Raw genomic sequence first — 22,471 nt, 5'->3', positions numbered from 1 at the left:
ATTTTCTCTTATTTTAAACAAAATAATTTTTAAGAAGTTACTTATTAGTTATTTTAGAATTTTTTAAATATCACACATTTTGGAAAAATGTTTGAAATTCCTAATAAATTTTCTTAACTTTAACAAAATTATTTTTAAAAGTTACTTATAAGTTATTTTTTATTATTTAAAAATATCACACATTCTATAAAAATGTTTGAAACTCCTAATTAATTTTCTTTAAGCAATTAAGAAATTACTTAGAGATATAACACAAAAACAAAATTCGGTTTGATTTTCTCTTAACTTTAAAGGAACACTCCACTTTTTTTGGAAATAGACTCATTCTCCAAAAAAAAAAAAAAAAAGAGCCTATTTCCAAAAAAAGTTGAGTGTTCCTTTAACAAAATTATTTTTAAAAAGTTAATTAGCAGTTATTTTAGAATATTTTAAAATATCACACATTCTGTAAAAATGTTTAAAATCCCTAGTTAATTTTCTTTAGGCAACTAAGAAATTTTGGTTTTCTCTTAACTTTAACAAAATTATTTTTAGAGTTACTTAGTTTTTTAGAATATTTTAAAATTTCACACATTGTGTAAAAATGCTTAAAATTCCTAATTAATTTTCTAGAAGTATGTACATGTTACACAAAAACAAAATTCCAAAAATTTGATTTTTAGATACCACTCAATATGCAAAATATCAACACCATAAGATTTTCTGTATGATTATGGTGACAAGACAGAACTAAAAAAAAAAATAGTTTGACACATCCTGTAGTCTCCGCTCAGTAATTATTTTACATTAATATTAGATTTATAATTGCACATTATGCCTAGCAAGCCATCTCATCCTTTTTTGTCGACAGTTTACAAACTATCTGACAAAACCCACAATGTACATAAAACATAAAAAAAAAAAATTATAACAGACATAATAAAATGTTTCTATTTTTCACAATTGCTCAAGTGCCTCAGCTAACGTTAGATTTTTCCTCAGCCACCTTTTTCCTCAATGGGGAAGCAAGCCTATGGGTCAGACTTCTGGTTTGTTAGCAGCTATAGGGAAATAAGGAGAAACACAACGCTTGCAGTATGGTAAAACTGTTTGCATTACAAACCAGTGTGTTCATTATTAAGACAATACAATAAAATTATATGGTAAAACACCAATTTGCAATATCAAGCAGCAAAACCAGCTGGTTTGTATACAGGCGATGAGACCGGAAGCCAGACCCATAAAATGTACAAATGGCAATGCCCACTCTTACCAGAAGAAAAAGGTGGATAAAAGCGTATGTCAGTAATATTTGGCACATTCTCTTACACACGCACACAGTGTCACAATATGTCACATCTTTCTTTATTAATTTTTGTAAATGATCTGAGCTGGTGTGCAGGGTAAATGATCTATACATATCTTCATATCAGAATGAATCTGAATAAAAGGCTTGTATACATATTCAATGTTCGTATTTCCTCTCTCCGTTACAATAATAATAAAAAAAGGAAATGAAAACATGTTCAAATAGCTACAAAGCCTCTACATTCCCCATGACATGGGCATGTATGTATGACTGGAGTCTAACTAATATACTTAAAGTACAACCATAACAACTCTAATAAGGGTGCATAGCATTCTAATTAAATATAGTTCGTCATATATTTATACATATATTCTTTATTAAAAACATCTTTTTCTGTGCATGTGCGCAGTTGCATTCCTTAGTACAGAGTAATATGATATTGCGTTTATATTGTCATTTATCCATTCTAAAGGAGTATAGGTGAAGTCTATTTTTGCAACAGTTAAACATCGTACATAAACTCTTTTTTTAATACATAATGACTGCAATGGCAAATCGCTTTGTTCCTTAAACAATCCATAAAGAAATAAATGGATAGATAAAGAAATAAAATGATCTTCTTTACCCCTTTGTTTTCAGGAATTGTATATCTCGGTCAACAATTACAGCAGCGATAGGATATTAAACCATCATATCCATGTCCTTCATGCTGAGGTTACTTTTCCAACTCCTCTTAAAATCCGTATACTCCTTTGAGTGGATGTAGGATTTGTTCCGTGTATTAACTACAATAATGGAAGAGAAATCATCTGTCAACGTAAACCTGAGTGAACTATAGAAAACAATATACAGTGAAGGCAAAACTCATGAGGGTTTTAATGCGAATTAGGGACGTGTGCAGTCTCACAGAGCACACCATTTCATGAAAGAAACAGAAACACTAGGATCTGATTAAACATTTTTGTTTTTAAATATGAAAGTACAATCATTGTCATTCGTCCAATTGTCCATGCATTCCATCAATTTTTAGTTTGGAGGATAGGCTAAGTTAATTTATTCATTCACTCACTCACTCATTTGTTCAACTTAAAACTACACAAATGTGAGCCAGTATATCACGGTGTGCTCCTGACTATGTAAGCTACTGTGCTGTGATTAAATGCTGAGCACCGTACCTGATTTCATTATGCTTGCCAGCCGTTCAAAGAATCCTTGTCCGGTAAAGTGAAACAGCTACCGTTCAGTGAACTCGAGTTGGCATGTAGATCACGTAATTGCATACGGTGTGAGATACTCATGCATGCTGTTATATCTCTTGAATCGTATACGTCTTACAAATGCTACTAAAATGTCGGGTTAATACAGTATATACTGAACACACAAGCGCTCGTAGACGGAAAAACACACGCACACACACACACCGACAACAACGCAGTATTCCAACTGTTGCAGCAGGTTTGATATTATTGCTTTGGTAGACTATACTTCAAGAGTTTTTGTGGATGTTTGGGCTCTTTCGTAGTCAAAAATAAAGCATACAACTAAAAAACAAAAAAGCACATGCGAATGACGTTAAGAGGGAATTGGTAACGTGAAGTCGCAATAGAAGTAAGCTAGTTTTTAGCTTCGCGTATAACCTTAAGTAAAAGTGAGACATTTGAAGCCAAAAAGTGAGACAGACAGTTGTGAGTTCACAGTTAAGGGGTCAATTAAGGTGGACTTTCACAGTGCTGTCTGTATATTTGTCGGTCTGTACATCTAAATGAAAAAAGAATAATCGAAGAGCAAAAAAACGCTTCCTTGTCTAACTCCATCTGAAATCCCAAACATTACAAAGGCATTTACTCAGAGATAGTCCCCAAGCCCCACAAGTCACAGCTACAATCGTTTTTTTTTTTTTTTAGTTTAGTTTAGTTTTGTTTTTATCACCAGCACAACTTGATAAATAGAAAATAAATAAAAACACTCAGACCTAGTGTGGACCTGAAAGAACAGCATGAAAAGCGGTGTTAACCAGCATGCAATGCTACATTAGTCTGAAATCGGTCCGACATGGCGGTTTTAGTCGAGCAGCTGAGCTACAAATGTGGATGAACGGATGGGTCGGTAGGTTAGAGGTTGTGAACTGTCAGACAGAGAAAGCACTTGCCCTCCTTAGGTTGCCATTTTGGGTGTTACAAAGCTACACTACCTGCGACACATCAGTTTGGGGGGCTTGTAATTCCAAACAAGAGATATAAAAGTAAAGGTGGCTGACAGTTCAAAGGAACACGGATACGCTTCACAAAACAGAAATGAACGCGGACGCTCACGAGCAGGAGAGCACAGTGGCTTGTTGTCATTCCCAAATAAGCTCTGACCGATCCAGAAAAGAAGCTCAGTACCAAGCCAGAAGCGAGTACACATGCGTTAGATACCGACACACATACGCACACACACCGACGCAAATTCACATAGCATTAGAGTGCATATATCACATTGAATAACAGGATAAAGGGCCTGTGGGAAATGACGTGACGGGTTTAGAGTTCACTATGCTGCTGTGTAATGACAATCAATTTGACAAAATAAAGAACTGTTGCTTTTTTTGGGCTGTTGTGTTCCCGAGACTCTTCGAGAGTCTTTCGTTTTCAAGATCGAAGGTCCCTCCCCGCTGCCAGTCCTGGAACGGCCCTTTACCTTGTACCCCTTCAGTTTTTTAGATAATGACAGCTCATAGGTCATGCACCAGCAGTCAGTCATGCGTTTACAGTTGACAGGAAGCACTTTTGTTGCTTTTTTTTGGTGGTTTTCCTCACGTTTTGTATAAAAAGTTCATGCCCTATGCTAGTTGTACTGTGTGTTTCTTTTTTTCTTCGTTAAAAATGTTACAAAACTACAGGTAGAGAACTCCTTCTCCTTGTTGTTTTCCTTGCTGCTTGACTGTAGGATTTGGGCGCGATGTGTTCTTGTTTTCCTGCTTGTTTTTTTATTTTATTTTTTCCCATCATCGCTCCATGTCTCGTCCTGTCTCCCAGTCGTGCGTAGGTGAAGGATGATTTGGCAGTGGATGTTCGACCCTGGAAGAGCAATCCTTCATGAGCAAACGGCTCCTTCAAAGAGACATTGTCTGATGGTTGTATCACTCAAATTTAGCAAAGCTAGCTTGCCCCGTGGGTTTAAAAGTTGTTCTTATGTACTACACCAATCATTTTACCTGTCCCGTAACCGTACCTTTAGGACAGTTTGTGTTTGTTTCAGTGCTTTACTCTCCGTAGACTGGAGTGCTTCACGGTCTGGACATCCCTTTTCACATCCATGCCCAACTAGAGAAAAGAAGGAGAGAGGACAGAGACAAATGAAAAGACGGTAAGGCATATGCGAACTGTATAGGCAAAAGGTATAGTTGATTCCATGTTTTATTCACAGCTATATTACATCAGAGATATATTATAAAAAATTGTTGCTTTTTCCTGCCAATGTAATGGCAGTGAATGGGTGTTGAGATTTTGAAGTTTAGTAAAATGCATCAATTCATCAAAAAGCATGCTCCACACGACTTCTGAATTGAATTGATGCGTTTGTGTAAGAAAAATATCCATATTTAAAAATGTATAAATATTAATCTCTAGTTTCCACTGTAGTATGCATGTCAATTTGCTTCAGAAGGCCTCTATTAACTCCCTGGAGCTGTGTGGAGTACTTTTTATGATAGATGGATGTACTTTATTGGACTTCAAAATCTCAACACCCATTCACTGCCATTATAAAGCTTGGAAGAGGCATGATATTTTTTAATATAAGTCCAACTGTGTTCATCTGAAAGAAGAAAGTCATGTATATATAGGATGTCTTGAGGGACATTAAATCATGGGGTAATTTTCATTTTTGGGTGAACTACCCCTTTAAGGTTCTATCTGTAACTTATTTACATTAAGTGATGTTTCTTTTGTATGCTGTCTACATTTTGGGCCTTTTTTTTAGAAAACAAAAAGGGTTCTACCTACAGAAGTCTATGGAACCCAAACATTTTGAGGCTCAATATCTCAAAACAGTTTAGAATGCAGACAGAACCTTATAAAGCCAAGGCAATGAAACAGCAAACAGAAAAACAGACCTTGTTCACAACATTCCCATGCTCATCAGTGAACTGCTCTTCATGTAGATGATCACCAGTGAGATCTACTGGATCATCCTTCTGCAAGGAGGGAATAATAGTTGGATTAATAATCATTACCAAGTAATTGACATCAAGACTGTGCCCAAAAACATGCTCTTTTCTCAGACTGGACAGGCCCAGGGGACACACCTGTGCCTTCCGTCTGTCCTGGTCCCATGCCTGAAATTCCCCCTCCTGATGGGAGAAGCCCAGCCCTTTATCAAAGGGCTGAGTGCCCAGCAGACGCCCCCGCAGGACCTCCGAATGGCCTGTATCACATACCGGTGTAAGTAGAGCCTCCTGTGCTACACGTGACTGATTGTGGTCCTGGGACGATGACATCATGGCCTCCATGGTCTGCCTCGCTTTGGGTTGGGACCAGCTGTGGAGGGACTCTTTCTCCTGCGAGTAAGGCTGGAAGGCACCGCCGCCGAGCCTGCAAAGAGGGATAGACAAAGATGGTATAAAGTTGTCTGACAAAAGAGTTGTTTAAAGTTTTAAAATGAACCCTGTGTATTAAGACTTGTATGGCTTAATATAACATAAATTATGTCTCTTACTGAAATACATAGTAGAAAACCCATGAAAGTTTACGTTATTTAAAAAATCCACATAGTTTTATACATATTTTTGACTGTGGGGGGGCGCCATTATTTCATGGATTCTGTTGCTATTTTTACTGCAACACAACTCTCTATGAGCATAGGCTTAAACCAAATGCTGTATCACAGATTTTCCCCATAAGGATTCTAAACACCCCTGGATATCGAGTAAAATCCACGCTGAAAAACTCTGTCAGAGGCAGCAGCATCATGACAAGTGTTGGCATGTTTACATCCTGCTAGGATGGCATCTAGCATTTCTTGTCTCTGCCATTTGTAAGCTCTTTCAGTAGCTGTGGTCTACTAAAAGCCTCAAAGGCATCAGGGCTAAAGTGGAAAGAACAAAGACGCAGGTCTTTAGGTTTTATTCACCCAAAGGCATCTTCCCATTCTTTTCTCCTCTTCTTACAGATAGGAACAGTAGTGAAGTCTTTCATTGCTTCTCTTGTTGCCCATTGACTGAAAATTACAACCAAAAGCCACACAATGTGGCATCTTAGCAGTATTTTATTTACTGAGTTGTGTTTAGGGCTGTCGCGGTTAAGGAATTTCCCTTGCGGTAATTTTGAGTGGCTCAGTAGCGCGGTATGCGGTATTACCGCCATATATATATATATATATATATAATTGTGTGTAGGCTGTTACAATGTAAGGTCATATTCAGAAATCAATAAACCGAAACCAAATCGCGTTGACACATGAAGTGAAGTAAACCGAAACCAAATCGCGTTGATACATGAAGTGAAGTAAACAGTACTTACATAGAAACCTAGCCAGAAAGAAATGCAAATTTTGAAGAAAAATGTCAGACATATTTAGAGGCTTTGCATCTGAAATCTTCGTACATACATCAGTTAGCGCGCACCCTCGAATCTGAATGGACAAGAGACTTTCTGTCAGTATTTCACCTGCGTGTTCTAGGCGAGCTGTCAGTGAGTGCAGTTTCATTTTTACGCCACAAGATGGAGGCAAGAGACTATTATCTTTGAGTAAGTCTTTAAACCGTTCATTCAACTACACGTTCAAAAACGCTTATTTATTCAAAGAGAGACGTAATGAAACACGAAGTTGAAATCATTTTAACTTTAATCGCCACTTTTAAAGGCTCAGCTGACCAGCAGAGCATGGATGTTAAGACAGATTTCACTTTCCTTGGACATGACAAGCTAGTTTCACAAACATACCTGACTCGGTCTGAAAGACAGACGCAGGTAATCGCACAAGCTCAGTCGATCTCTCTCTCATTCGCTGTCTGTTTAGGCTTGTTAAGTGCATATCTACTGAGCCTCATAATAAACACATTATGTTATCATTACTAACTTATTATTAATTTAATATTCAGCACACAGGCATTAAGTGAGAAGGGCAAATCCTTAGGAAAAAAGAAAACAGGCAAATATCGCGGTTGCTGCGGTTGTTGCATTCCTCTGCGGTTATGCACGTCAATAGCGCGGTATTGCGATATTGCGGTTATCACGACAGCCCTAGTTGTGTTGCAGTAAAAATAGCAACAGGTAGCGCCAGTAGCTCACTGAGTGCAACCATTTCACATCATTGAAATAACGACACCCCCTATAGTCCAAAATATGTAGGCCTATAAAACTATGGATTTTTTTAAATAAGTAAATCTTTCATGGGTTTTCTTTATATCATGCAATTCTGGGAAAAGATATAAACTTGCTGAGGAAAAAAAGTCAGAATTGTGAGGTTATATCTCGTTGTAAGTATTATATACCCAGAACTCTTTTTAACAATGGTTCTAATTCTATTAGAATAGTGAAGTCCGTACCAGAACTATAATGTAACATAATTCGTACCTGTCCCCGTTGTGTTCAAGGGCTCGGGTCAGTCCGGTTCTCTCGCACAACTGAGCGTAGAGCTGTTGCCCTGTAAGAACAGAAAACTTTTCCTCTGAACTTGCCCCTTTGCCACCCTTTCCTCCTCCTCTAGCTACACCCGCCAAACTGCCGCCCGCCGCCGCTGCCACCTCTGTCCTCTTGCCCTCCGACCTCTGACCTCCAGCCTGCCCGTTGTAGTTTGCCTTTGGTACAGCGCCGCTGGCCCACGCCCTTTCTGCGCTTGCCGACACCGGCTCGTGCTGTATGTCGTCTTCCTCGATCTCCTCTTCCTCCTCCTCCTCCTCTAGCTCCATGATGGAGCCGCTTGCCCCGCTGGCTCCGCTGCTAGGCCTCCCTAAACTGCTGCAGGGCAGGCTTAATGTGTTAGCCTCAGAGTCATCTGCACGGCTACTACCATCCAGGGACGAGTCCTCAACGGTCACCAGGGACGGACTGACCCCTGCTGGCCACACCTGCACATCCGACATCTCCATCATGGTGTCCTCCTCAGTGGTGGCAATGGGCGCACACTCCAGACTCGAAACCTCCTGCCAGTAGGGCTCGACGCCCAGCGGAGAGGGCAGGCTGTACTGCATAGAAGCGGGGGAGAGCAGCTCCTCCTGCACCAGCCCGTAACCTGAGGGATGGCCAGACAAGAAAGGCAACGCTAACACCACACAGACACAGTGGGGGTACGTGGGGAGTCTTGACCCTCTCAGAAAGGTCATGCAGAACAGTGCTCTGGGTGCAGTCAAAGTCTGTCGATATATAAGTGAACAGAGGTGCTTTAATGCAAAGCATTAGCATAATAACAGGGCCACGGAACGTTCATTCTGCAGAGTGAGATTTGGGTTCACTCACAAGCAATCCACTTTCAAAGTAGATTTAAAGGAATATTCTGTTTTTTTTTTTTTCAACTATTCAAAACAAAATTTGCATTTACAATGATGCTTTAATGCATGAAGAGGTATAAATATATATATTTTAAGCAGAATTTACAATCATGGGACACAGTGCATCATGCTTGAAAATTGATTGTTGGAGCAGAGCAAAAGAGAAACGCTAGACTTTAAGCAAAAGCAAGTGACATCATTATAAACAAAATCAGGCCAAAGAAGCTTGTGTGAGTTTATATCATGCTTATGTCACAATTCTGTCTTCATAACTCACAATTGCGAGTTTATATCACAACTGTGAGAAAAAGTCAGAATTGAGAGTTTGCAACCAAGCAATCTCACAGTTCTGACTTTTGTTTCTCAGAATTGAGACCTTATTTCTCAGAATTGTGACTTTATTTCTCAGAATTGTGACTTTATTTCTCAGAATTGTAACTATTTCTCAGAATTGAGACTTTGTCTAGAAATTCTAACTTTGTAACCCGCAACTGTGAGTTTATATCAAGCAATTCTAAGAAAAAATTCAGAATTGCGAGTTTGTAACCACGCAATTGCAAAAAAATTTTCAGAATTGAGACTTTGTCTAACAATTCTGACTTAACCTGCAATTGTGCTTTTATATCACACAATTCTGAGAAAAAAAGTTAAAATTACAATTTATATCAGGCAATTCTGACTTTATAACTAACAATTGCGAGTTTAGATCACAATTCTGAGAAAAAGTCAGAATTGAGAGTCTATATCGCACAATTTTGACTTTACTTGCACTTTTTTTGTTTGCTTTAAAGCAATCTAGTTTACAACCAGCTGTATTATAATATTATAATAATAATCAGATCTTAATTTAGTTCTACCCACAAAAACAGCAATAAAAAAGTAAAGGCGCTATGTATCAGAAGTAGCGATAGAGATGTGGGTTTTGCAAATGAAAGTGATTACAGAAGTCTGGCAGACAGTAAGAAGTCTGGCTTTTCACTACAAGATCAAAACATTTTGATTAAACATTACTACTTTTTAATATCATTATAATATAATTAATAGATTATTAAGGTAAATAAATTAAGCATATGCATTAAAAATTAGATAAATATTTTAGATAAAAATTCTATTTCATGTCGACATCAAAATGTTTTATTTATTCGCTACAAGTACAAAATATGGATGCACCGAATATTCGGTCACCGAAAATTTTCAAATGCCCAAAGGGGCATTTTCGGTTTTCGGCCGAAAGACTTTTATCACTGAAACAACACGGCCGAAACAGTATGTTGACGCAAACAGAAACCGCAGCCTGCACGTGCTTGTCTGAAGCAACACGTCCTACGGATAGCGATTTGCAAAACATGTAATGCCGAAATTTCAAGAGGGGGTGTGTCTGCAGTGATGAGAGCAGAGATCGAGACAGATGTAGCTTTCAGTGAGTAAAAAACAATGGCTTTACGTTGGTGTTACGTCACAATATTTTAAAGATATGTCTTTTCAATATACTGTATTTTTATAAATATTTATGTTTTAAACCATGGAGGTGAGCCAATGGATATCACACAAGCAACGTGAAAACTGCGCAATATGTTAAAGTGAAAGTAAAAACTGACAGTGCTTTCAGCATCTGACGTGCATTCTCTCAGAGACAATGAATGAGAGACGATTAGACTTTATATGCTGATATTAATTTAGTGCCCTAATATTTTTCTTGTGCCCTGAACATGGTGGGAAAAAAATGAAACATATTTTGTGTAAGGGTTGTTTTTTTTGAAAGCCTTAAACAAAGCTCTTAATTTTCATTGATAACTGCAGTTTTATTTAGGGGTTAAGAAAGTCTTAATTATAATTTCAGGTGGTCTTAAATATGGGGACTGAAAGACAAGAATTGCGATGAAACTTCAAAAGGCTATCCATTGAATAAATATGAGCGATGCACGTTTCAAAGTCATTTGCTGCGCTGCTTTGTGTACCAATCTGACAGCGCCTCCTGCTGGAAGAGAAACACATAGAGTTGTAAATGTGAACTGATGCATCCACAAGATAATGTGTTATAACAATTTAAACAAAGGCTATAAAATATATGTATATGTCATTTAAGTAACATGATATTTGATTGATAATAATTGTTTAAATTAATATAATTGATTTATTCTTTGAAACTTTAATATTAATTTATGCAATTGCAATGCCTTGATTTTAGTAAGATTAGTACGCAGTCATAGCCATAAATGCAATGGTACTAATAATTGCCATAATTATTTCGGTGTTTCGGTTTTTGGCCTTGGTTTCCTCTTTTTCGGTTTCGGCCAAGAATTTTCATTTCGGTGCATCCCTAGTATAAAATATTCAAAAATGTACTGCTAAGATCCTATTATAAGCATATCATGAAAGTACAATACATATAAGTATCAGGGCTGTCAAAAGATTAATCGCAATTAATCGCATCCAAAATAAAGTTTATGTTTACATACTATATGTATGTGTACTGTGTATATTTATTATGTACACTACAGACCAAAAGTTTGGACACACCTTCTCATTCAGGTGTGTCCAAACTTTTGGTCTGTACTGTAGATATGAATTCAACTGAAAAAATATCTTTCAGGTGGTCAAATAGCAAATAGTGGAGCTCTGCAGCCACCTACTGGTAAAAGTTATTTGTAGTTGTTGTTTTTTTTTACTTTTAAAACTGGATTTTCCAAAAGATGGGCAAAAATCTTATACTAAACCATGTGAAATTATCCATGTTATCCCCATGAATTAAAGTTAGAAATGTGGGTCTTTTATAAAGTGAATTTTACATAAAAAAGCAGTTTTTGTATAAAAACCCATTTAAAAAATATTTATTTATTAATTTATATATATTTAAAAATATCACTAAGCCACTGAAAACTGCACAAATGTAGAGTAAAAACTTTAATAAACAGAAAAATATACAGTACAGACCAAAAGTTTGAACACACCTTCTCGTTCATTTGAATGAAAAGGTGTGTCCAAACTTTTGGTCTGTACTGTATATATAAATACACAAACATACATGTATATATTTATATTAGTGCTGCCAAACGATTAATCACGATTAATCATGATTAATCACATCTAAAATAAAAGTTTTTGTTTACATAAACTGTGTATATTTACTGTGTATATATAAATACACACATACTTGTATATATTAAAGAAAAGTATTTTAGATTTATATATAAAATATTATCTAAATTACATACAAGTATAAATATATATATATATATATTAAAACATGTATGTGTGTGTACTTACATATATATATAATAAATATACACAGTAAACACACATATAGTATGTAAACATAAACAGCCCTAATAAGTATACTACTATTCATTTACACTTGTGAGGGGACAATGAGGAAAACGGTTAAATATTATCTTCAATATGTTGAAAACCCAGAATATTCCTTCTCCCATCCACATACACACTAATACACTCAGATTCAAAATTGACTCATGTCAGCTCTTTCTTTCTCATATGTGTATGAAAGCTGTGTACATGGCCACGCGGTACATCCAATTGAATGAGTATGCAACAATGGCTCTTCTCTTGTGTGTATGATCATAATGTAGGATACACATTCCTGGGATTGCTCAAATGAGTATGGAATTGCAATATACATAACTGAATTGGATTTGCATGACATGTGCAATAGTTTGCATGATTAATAAGAACACACAACAGTTTTAAAGGGTCATTCTAGATCTTAAAGACCAACTTTGTTGGAGTTTTTGATGTACTTCTTCATTCTTACAACACAGCGCAGCACAAATACATATTATAATACATATTTTAAAATATATATGCATATAAAAATAAACAAATATCATCAATCACGGCTTTTTTGTATTAAACTGCTGGAGTCTGGGAGTCCACGGCTGTACTGCAGGGTGTCCACCAATTATTGTTTGATTTTAGATCTATTTTTGTGAAGTAATGAAAATATGCATGCAATAAAAAATACAACACTAACTTAAATTGCTTAACGCAACCAAAGCTTTGCTAAGTTAAGAAGCTAAAATTCAAAGAAGCCAAATGATTTTTTCTTCCTCTCCGATTAAAAAGTGTTAAACAAAATTTAAATGTAACGTATGACTAGTATTTTTAGCTTTGCAATTTAAGCATTTAAACAAAGTATGTAAATGCGTTAAATAAAAATACATGATCTGAAGCTATTATTAATTTGACTAATTTATCAAACAACTGGCACCATATGAGCAAATGTTGTAGCTGTATATGTAGGTGGATGAATGCATGGATGGTTCCATGGTTGGATGGATGATGTATTACTGTTGTAATTGAATGATAATGATAAGAAGAAATTAAGAAATACTGCAGAAGAGAATGAGCATGATTTACAGCGAAGAATTAGTGGAGACCTTCACTGTGCCCCCAGTAATGAGAATACACACATGTGAGTCAGACGCACACAAAGCACACTGTGAGACACAATAAATCTACTGTCACTCCAATACAAATAAGCAACACAACATGTGGCAAATGTGTAACTGATTGTTATGTACAAAAGCCACATATGAAGACCTAATCTAAAAACTCACACACACAGGTACGCATGCAAATAAACACTCACACACATCACTTTAACAGCACGATACACAACACAAAAGTATGGCTCTGAAACATCTTGACATCACACACAACATCTGAGTGATCTGATTATCTTATATGGCCTGACAGGAAGGTTAGATATTTCTTCCCATACACACATACAGATTAGGACTGCATTCACAATCTAAAATTTTGTATTTGATAATTGTATGTAAATGTTATTTCTACTGCTGAGGTATTATTGGTCTCTTTTAGCAGAGAGAAAGAGATTAGCCTTGTATAATGAAGGTTATAAAAGTGAAATGTAGCCACAAGGGGGCGCTAAGAGCTACGCAATTTTCTTGTTTGTGAATACAGTCCATGACATCAGCAACAACACAGAGCTCTGCGGTTGAAAATGGTGTCACACAATCACTGCGTGACACAAACACGCTTAAAACACACCAACAGCAATAAATCAGTTAAAACATAACTTTCTGAAAATGTTTCTGCAACTTAGTCACAGATCCATTTCCCAGAGCATTATGTAAACTGTTGCCAACAGAACAGCAGGGCCTAAAACAACAACAATGTTAATATATTCACCAAAAGATGAGAAGAAGAGTTACTGAAGTAATTCAGGAGTTGAACCGCCACCCAGGAAAACAATTAGTGAAAAGATACACAGGAAGAAACCCATACGTTGAAAGCATGCCATGCATACACAAGTTGGTTATAGAGCAACATAAACAGAGGCCTTGAAGGCCTCACAAGTACATTGTTTTTTTTCCCCAAGAAACGACAAAAAAGAGCACGTCAAGCAGCATGCGCATGCATACAGACAGCACAGCTCCCACACAAAATGGGAACCAGAAAACAAAAACAAAACAAAGAATGACAGGAAAAGAGGAGGCTCAGAGGAGGTCATTATGAGGTCGGAGGTCGAAGAGGAGAGCTGTGAGGAGGAAGAGTAGGGCGGCTGGGCTGCAGATGACATGTTTAGAGAAAGAGAGAAGGAGGAAAAGAGAGAAGGAGAGGCGCAGACACAAGTATGGAGGCCTGTTGTCTTCTCTTAAAGTACTCATCCATACGAGCCTGCATACTCCTATCTGTTCCTCACTGGCATATTTGAAAAAAAAAAAACACACGTTGGTACCCCAAAACACATTTGATTTTTTTTTTCTCGCCATTTGTGTGCAGCATTGCTACATCCTATGTCAATTTTGCATGCTTCACTACAGAAATATTAATATAAAATAATATTAAAATGATATTATTTTCCAAATGAATTTGACCATAAGTATTGTGCTTTTGTGCTACTGTAAATTACAATTGCAAAGGAAGTTTCAGTTGAGGTCAAAAGTTTACATACACCTTGCAGGATCTGCAAAATGTTAATTATTTTACCAAAATAAGAGGGATCATACAAAATGTATGTTATTTTTTATTTAGTACTGATGTGAATGAGATAAAGGATGTTTACATATAGTCTACAAGAGAAAATAATAGTTCAAATAATTCAAATGTTTACATACGCTTGATTCTTAATACTGTGTTGTTACCTGAATGATCCACAGTTGTGTTTTTTTGTTTAGTGATAGTTGTTCATGAGTCCCTTGTTTGTCCTCAACAGTTAAACCGCCCACTGTTCTTCAGAAAAATCCTTCAGGCCCCACAAATTATTTGGTTGTCAGCATTTTTGTGTATTCGAACCCTTTCCAACAATGACTGTATAATTCTGAGATCTTTTCAAACTGAGGACAACTGAGGGACTCATATGCAACTGTTACAGAAGGTTCAAACACTCACTGATGCTTCAGAAGGAAACACGATGTATTAAGCGCCAGGGGGTGATAACTTCTTTAATTTAATCAGGGTAAAATTAACTTATTTTGTCTTCTGGGGAACATGTAAGTATCTTCTGTAGCTTCTGAAGGGCAGTACTAAATGAAAAAAAAGAAAGATATTTAGGCAAAATAAAAAAAATGTACACATCTTCATTCTGTTCAAAAGTTTTCACCCCCTGGCACTTAATGCATCGTGTTTCCTTCTAAAGCATCAGTGAGCGTTTGAACCTTCTGTAATAGTTGCAAATGAGTCCCTCAGTTGTCCTCAGTGTGAAAAGATGGATCTCAAAATCATTCAGTCGTTGTTGGAAAGGGTTCAATACACGAAAACGTTAAAAAACCTAAGAATTTGTGGGACCTGAAGATTTTTCTGCAGAACAGCAGGCAGTTTAACTTTTCAGGACAAACAAGGGACTCATGAACAACTATCACTAAACAAAAAAAAAAAAAACCACAGCTGTGGATCATTCAGGTAACAACACAGTATTAAAAATCAAGTGTATATAAACTTTCTGTATGAACCCTCTTATTTTGGTAAAATAATTAACATTTTGCAGATTCTGCAGAGATGTATGTAAACTTTTGACCTCAACTGTATATTATACTTATATTAACATTTCCCTTTGCATATTACCATAGTGCTGGGCAGTTTGGCCAAAAATCTGTATCATGGTTTTTTTTTGCTGCATGAAACAGTTGCAGAAACACTGCACGATAATCACGATCCAAACACATGCTACATATAGCATGAGCAATTTTTTATATAAATTAGATTGTATAATTTCCAAATTTAAAGGGAAAACAGAACGGTCTGACTTGAGCTTTGTGAAATTATGCTACATAAAACATATCTGCATCAAACAAAAACAGCAGATGGTCTGAACGAGAGGCAAATCCCTTCTCTGGACGAAAAGGGCGCAATATTTTGACAAACTAAAGCTAATAGGTAGATATATAGACAAGCAGTAATAATTAAGATATTAGCCTAATATTTCACCTACCTGACCGGAAATTATAAGAACAAATGCGAATGTTGTCAAGATTCCTGCCCTGGAAATCCTGGCCTTTTGTTCCTTAGACATTTGTTCACACTCTTCTTCTTGATTTGTTAAAACTTTTGTTAGTCTATTGTACTCCAAATGTTTTTTTCCCAGTCCGACCAATTAGTACAGTCCAAAACATGACAATAATTGACTATTTTCAGCAGCTAATTATGTGAATATCGTTCGGCTCAGTGGCATTGTTTATATCAGTGCCGCCAATATGGCCGATTGATGACGTGCGTGAACTGTTTGAATGGTATCGCCCAGCACTATTTTATCTTAATTATTTATAAATATTTATAATATGCATAAGCTATATTACCGCACACATTTGTATTTGCTATAATACTGTTTATAATATTCTCTGAGTACCTGTTGCATTCAAGGAGACTTGAAATCTCATATATGTCAAGTAATGCCGCCATATGTTTGTCGCTACTGAGAGGTTTGTTTAGTAATGAATGAAAAAGGCGGAAAATGGTGGCAATGCCATGGCATGCCTGATTCATCAGTGAAAATAAATAGAAAAAAATCTCATTAAATCCTGTCTCAGACGTTCTTTCAACCTAAATTTCATGCTCAGGATTTTGGGAGACTAGAGATAGTATGCAATTAGTGGCCAACCCATGCAGCTTCAAACATCTAAGTTTTAGTTTACTTGGTGTCTAATGTCAGTTCACTGATAAAAGTCCAAAGGATTAGAAGATCAGTGCAAGCTGCAGTCTGTTCTTACCGTTGACGACACTAGGAGAAAGCAGAGTGGAGTCACGATCAATCAGTCTGCAGGCTCCTTCCTCCACCGCCTCGGGAAGCGCCTGTGGAGCCTGAGCCTCTAGAGATTTCACTATATCTGACCGGTCAATGTTCTTCAATGCTCCATAAAGGTTGTCCACTGAAGATATGATGATGGAGAAAGTGTTACAGTAGTATGCAAATAAAATTACAAAATTACATGTAATTTTCAAAGAAATACTTCAGTTTAGTTTTAGCTAGTTTCAGAAATAGTTTTCATAGCTGGAGATATTTTAGCTGCAAGATATTTTTGATGAAATGCAAGTTTTAAGACTCTGCATAGACAGCAATGCAACTGAAACGTTCAAGGCCCAGAAAGATAGTAAGGACAGTGATAATATAGTCCATGTGACATCAGTGGTTCAACCATGATCGACCACAGGGTCAGAATGCTCTTGGATTTCATCAAAATGATCTTAATTTGTGTTCCGAAGATGAACAAAGGTCTGACAGAATTTTCATTACTGAGTGAACTATCACTTTAATTCAATAGCTTTCATCTTGGTTTATGATAGTAATCCTAATGTATAAAACGGAAAAGATGTAGAATGTTAATTATGGATCCTCACTCTTGGCCTTCTTGCCCTCTCGGCTGACCCACAGGTTGAGCAGAGCTGAACTCTGGTCCAGGAGAGAGTTGGGATTCTCCACTCTGATCCGGTTAATGTCATCCACACTGAACTGCAGCTCCCTCGCCAGCTCTATAAACGAAAACAGACGAAAGCACTTATGGAATATGAGTTAAGGGAAAGAAACTGAGAGGTAATGAAAAGAGATACAAGAAGTAAAGCTCTTACCGGTCCAGCTCAGTCCCAGCTGTTCTGCTATTACTGTGATCTTTAGCTCGGTTCTCTCCATGGCATTCACAGCGGCTGAATCAAAGACAAAATATATCACAGTTTCCACAGAGAGTCCAATGATGAACCACTTTAATAATATACTCAGCTTTGCTAGTGGATAATATATATTTCACTGAGGCTTTCACTGAAAAACACAAGAGATGTAATACAATATAGACTACAGATCACAATAACAATATTACCATATATTTAGGGTTTAGTTGATATATGGTCTTATCTGTCATATATTAATAACTGAACATACAGTCTGCACTGCCATTCAAAAGTTTAGGACTGGTAAGAAGTCTCTTATGCTCACAAAGGCTGCATTAATTTGATCAAAAATACAGTAAAAACATGAAATATTACTGCATTTAAAAAAAAACATATGTATTACTATTAAAGGAGAAGTTCACTTCCAGAACAAAAATGTACAGATCATTAACTTACTCTCTTGTCATAAAAGATGTTCATGTTGTAAAGAAATTATGTTTTTTGAGGAAAACATTTCAGGATTTCTCTCTGTTTAGTGGACTTATATGGTGCGAGTGAACTTCTAAAATGCAGTTTAAATGCAGTTTCAAAGGGCTCTGAATGATCCCAGCCGAGGAAGAAGGGTCTTATCTAGCGAAATGATTGGTTATTTTCTAAAAAAATTAAAATTTATATACTTTTTAACCTCAAATGCAAGTCTTGTCTAGCTCTGCGTGAGCGGTTTTCCGGTTCTGGTTCAAGACAGTTAGGGTATGTCGAAAAGCATGTTCACTTTTTTTGTAAACACTGGGTAGGTACTTCTGCAGTGATGTTGGATGATTTTGAAGTTGGAGGAGAAAATGAGATGAGAGTTTTTCGACATACCTTCGCTGTCTTGAACCAGAAAAAACTAGAGTTCAGGCAGAGCTAGACAAGACGAGCATTTGAGGTTAAAAAGTATATAAATTGTCATTTATTTTTAAAAAATGAAAGAATGTTTTGCTAGATAAGACCCTTCTTCCTTAGCTGGGATTGTTTAGAGCCTTCTGAAGCTGCAGTGAAACTGCATTTTGGAAGTCGGGGGCACCATAGAAGTCCACTATATGGAGAGAAATCCTGAAATGTTTTTCTCAAAAAAACATAATTTCTTTATGACTGAAGAAAGAAAGACATGAACATCTTGGATGACAAGGGGGTGAGTAAATTATCTGTAAACTTTTGTTCTGAAAGTGAACTTCTTTAATGTTTTAATGTTCTTTAATGTTAAACAGTTTTTGCATGAGGATACTTTGATGAATAGAAGTTCAAAATAACAGTATTTATTTAAGACTGAAATCTTTTGTAAAATCATAAATGTCTTTGCTGTCACGTTTGATCAATTGAATGCATCCTTGGAGAATAAAAGTATAAATTTCTTATTAAAACCCCCTAAACTTTTGAACAGTAGTGTATACTTGGGGTTGGTATATACACTTGAAGTCAAAACTTTACATACACCTTGCAGAATGTACAAAATGGAATTTTTTTTTTTTTTGCCAAAATAAGAGGGATCATACAAAATGCATGTTATTTTTTATTTAGTACTGACCTGAATAAGATATTTCACATAAAAGACATTTACATATAGCCCACAATAGAAAATAATAGTTGATTTATAAAAGCTTCTGAATGGCAGTACTATAAAAAAATATGATATTTAGACAAAATAAAAAAAAATGTACACATCTTGATTCTGTTCAAAAGTTTTCACCCCCTAGCTCCAAATGTATTGTTTTTTTACTTCTGGAGCATCAGTGAATGAACCTTCTGTAATAGTTGCATAAGAGTCCTTCAGTTGTCCTCAGTGTGAAAAGATGGATCTCAAAAACATACAGTCATTGTTGGAAAGAGTTCAAATACACAAAAATGCTGAAAAACCAAACCAAACCTTTGTGGGACCTGAAGGATTTTTCTGAAGAACATATACTATAGGTAAACGTCTTCTATGCGAAGTATCATATTCAGGTAAGTAGTAAATAAAAAATAACATGCATTTTGTATGATCCCTCTTATTTTAATAAAATAATTAACATTTTGCAGATTCTGCAAGGTGTATGTAAACTTTTGACTTCAACTGTATATATATGAATAATGAACATGTTCAGTAAAGATCTTGTCAGTAAAGATCTGAATAACAGGAACATAATGAAAACAGCCTTTTCTAGAAAGGCATCTATAGTTTTCATTGAGAACTGTATGTGAAGTTAATGTAATGGACATATTACAGCCACTATATGATAAACACCTTGTTAAAATGCCCAGATACAATAAATTGACCAAGAATAGTTACAACTGTTAACTGAAACTATAACATTGGTCATCACTTACCAAGACCTGGTCAAAATCTGCACTCTACATACATTAGTTGGCTTCATCTGCTTCGAGAACAATGAAGACGCGTCGTGTTTTGGACGGCAAAGCCGCTTCGAACCTCCTGGACCTTTTCTATAATCACTCCCCCACCTTCAACACCTCTTAAACAGGCAGTTTTTAGCAGTCCTTTCCCTTTAAAGCTCATTCTCAAAGCTGGAGCTTGCCATGCTAAGAGTGTCTATGCTGGAATCAAACCAGCACCATGCGCTACATTACTGCTCATTCGCTCAGTAAACATAAGGGCCGCTCGTATCTCTGAATTGTTTGTGTTAGTAGTGACCCCTCTGAGCGCAATCCCAGCATCACCCTCATAAAAGAGAGCAGTGCTCAGCATCCAATGCCCAGTCACAGCCATGCATGAAAGAATGGGCAGGTATAGAAGCAAGGATATGGGCACAGCATTCAGAAGCCCCCCCTCCTCCACAGCTGAGGGGACGCATCATGGTGCCGCTATGTCTTACCCAGGCCAGGCTCAGTCAGGGCGCTGTACCTCTCCCTCAGGGCGAGAGGGGTCAATGTTCTCCGCCGCTCGTCGCTACCCACCACCTAAGACAAAAATACTGAGTAAATACAGTGCTGCAGTTTTGTCTTTCATACAGTATTTATCAGAGCATGTACATTCATATCAAGGCAAAGTGCTCATGTATAAAAATAACTTGAAGGTGTTGTAATACACAGGAAGTGAATCTGGAGACAGTATTACACCTAAAACACCAACTTGCATTTTTCCTTTTTCTAAAATGTGCATGTTCACACGATAAATTAAAAAAAATCTAATTTAATTAATATTTGATATGAAAATGGGACAAAATCAAAATAAACTGAGCAATACATCACATACTATTTTCAGTGTACTTTTTTAAGTACATAAATCTAATGCAGAGTCTCAAAAATAACTTCTCATTTAATTTTAATCCATTTAAGCACAATTTAATCAGGTTAAATGGAATGACTATTATTTATGTAGTCTGAACCATAGCCTATATCTTGAGATATATCTTGAATGTCATGTGCCCTGAAGAAGAATTATTATTTCTTTAATTATGTAGTTTAATTAAATCCTAGAGTTAAATGGTCCACTCTAGACAACTTATACACTGACATGAACTCCATTATGAGATGAAGATAAGTTAAAACATAATTTTAAATGTCATTTGAGTTTGAAAGGTCAAAAAGTAAATAAATAATTTTTTTTAATTAATTTATTTTTAATGTATTTATTTATTTTGAAACAAAATACCTAATTAACATTCATTTATTTTTTAAATAATGTTTTTAAATATTTATTTTTTTAATTTTAATTTATACATTTAAATAACAATATTTTCATTTTGTGATTCCAGCTACAATATGAAAGTCTGAGTCTCTAACTCAAACTCTCTAGCGCCACCACTTGTCCAAAGTTTCGCTCAGGTTTATGCTAATAACTTTTGAACTGTACATTTTAGAAGCAAAATTCTTTCCTCTGATTCCTTTCCTCATGCCAAGCTGAATGAACACCAAATTTTTAAATCTTACGGGTCAAGATTTTTTGCAATTTTTAATAGTTCGAAAAACCTACTTTTTCAAACTAGACGGTTTGTCTGATTTTCACCAAAATTGGCTCAGATCATCTTCAGACCATGTTGGCAAAAATTTATGGAATTCAAGTTGATTAGTCAAACCGTTCTCCAATAACACGCAAACGAATTTGACGAAGAGCACACAAAAATGGATGTGAGGCTATATCTCTGCAACGCTTCAGCGTATTGAGACCAAACTTGGTGTGTGTTATAAAAACCATGACCTGAGGTTATCTGTACAGTTTTGTCGCAGTGCCACCAAGTGGTCAGGAGAATATGAAAAGTATTTTCTGAATAGTTTGGACAAAAATCACTGGTCTCTTTAGATTCAGCGCAGCTTCCTGAGTCGAACCATACCCATGGCCATCTGCCATTTGAATTTTATCGTAAAATGCTAGATTTTATGAACACATTGGCATATTGTTACAAAACTGGGTATGTGTCTTCACCACCATGTCCTGATGCCACCTTGTAGTCAAAACCTATAATGAAATTTCCAAAAATGCTAATAACGTTTGATAAAATAAGCTTATTTTAATGGATTTAAAATACTCCTTGGGTAATGCCAAGAACAAAGATAGCAATTTTGCCATAGTTGGCTAAACTTCCTGTTGACATTCTGATTTCCTTTAAAAAACATACTTTTTCAAACTCCTCCTAGACTATTTGTCCAATTTTCAC

The 22,471-nt window shown here is 36.2% G+C and overlaps 1 protein-coding gene across 3 annotated transcripts in view; it reads right to left on the bottom strand.

Annotated features, from left to right (window-relative positions):
* Nucleotides 1-1,322: 1,322 nt before the first annotated feature.
* ank1b (ankyrin 1, erythrocytic b) overlaps nt 1,323-22,471 on the bottom strand; it is a 109,060-nt gene continuing 87,911 nt past the window's right edge. The window contains exons 35-43 of one of the 3 annotated variants that reach the window (XM_073824478.1): nt 20,690-20,774; nt 17,802-17,876; nt 17,574-17,705; nt 16,946-17,104; nt 7,846-8,503; nt 5,577-5,862; nt 5,385-5,465; nt 4,502-4,593; nt 1,323-4,347 (exon numbers count right to left, since the gene is read on the bottom strand). In XM_073824478.1, coding sequence (XP_073680579.1) covers nt 4,525-4,593; nt 5,385-5,465; nt 5,577-5,862; nt 7,846-8,503; nt 16,946-17,104; nt 17,574-17,705; nt 17,802-17,876; nt 20,690-20,774 — 1,545 coding nt within the window. In that variant the 3' untranslated portion in view covers nt 1,323-4,347; nt 4,502-4,524. The remainder of the gene's footprint in view (nt 4,348-4,501; nt 4,594-5,384; nt 5,466-5,576; nt 5,863-7,845; nt 8,504-16,945; nt 17,105-17,573; nt 17,706-17,801; nt 17,877-20,689; nt 20,775-22,471) is intronic. The other 2 variants (XM_073824479.1, XM_073824480.1) reach the window with 2 other exon arrangements.

Source organism: Garra rufa, chromosome 19 (assembly GCF_049309525.1).
Source record: "Garra rufa chromosome 19, GarRuf1.0, whole genome shotgun sequence".
Lineage (NCBI taxonomy): Eukaryota > Metazoa > Chordata > Actinopteri > Cypriniformes > Cyprinidae > Garra > Garra rufa.
The sequence above is the reverse complement of the archived record's forward strand: the minus strand, read 5'-3'. Positions and strand labels throughout refer to the sequence as shown.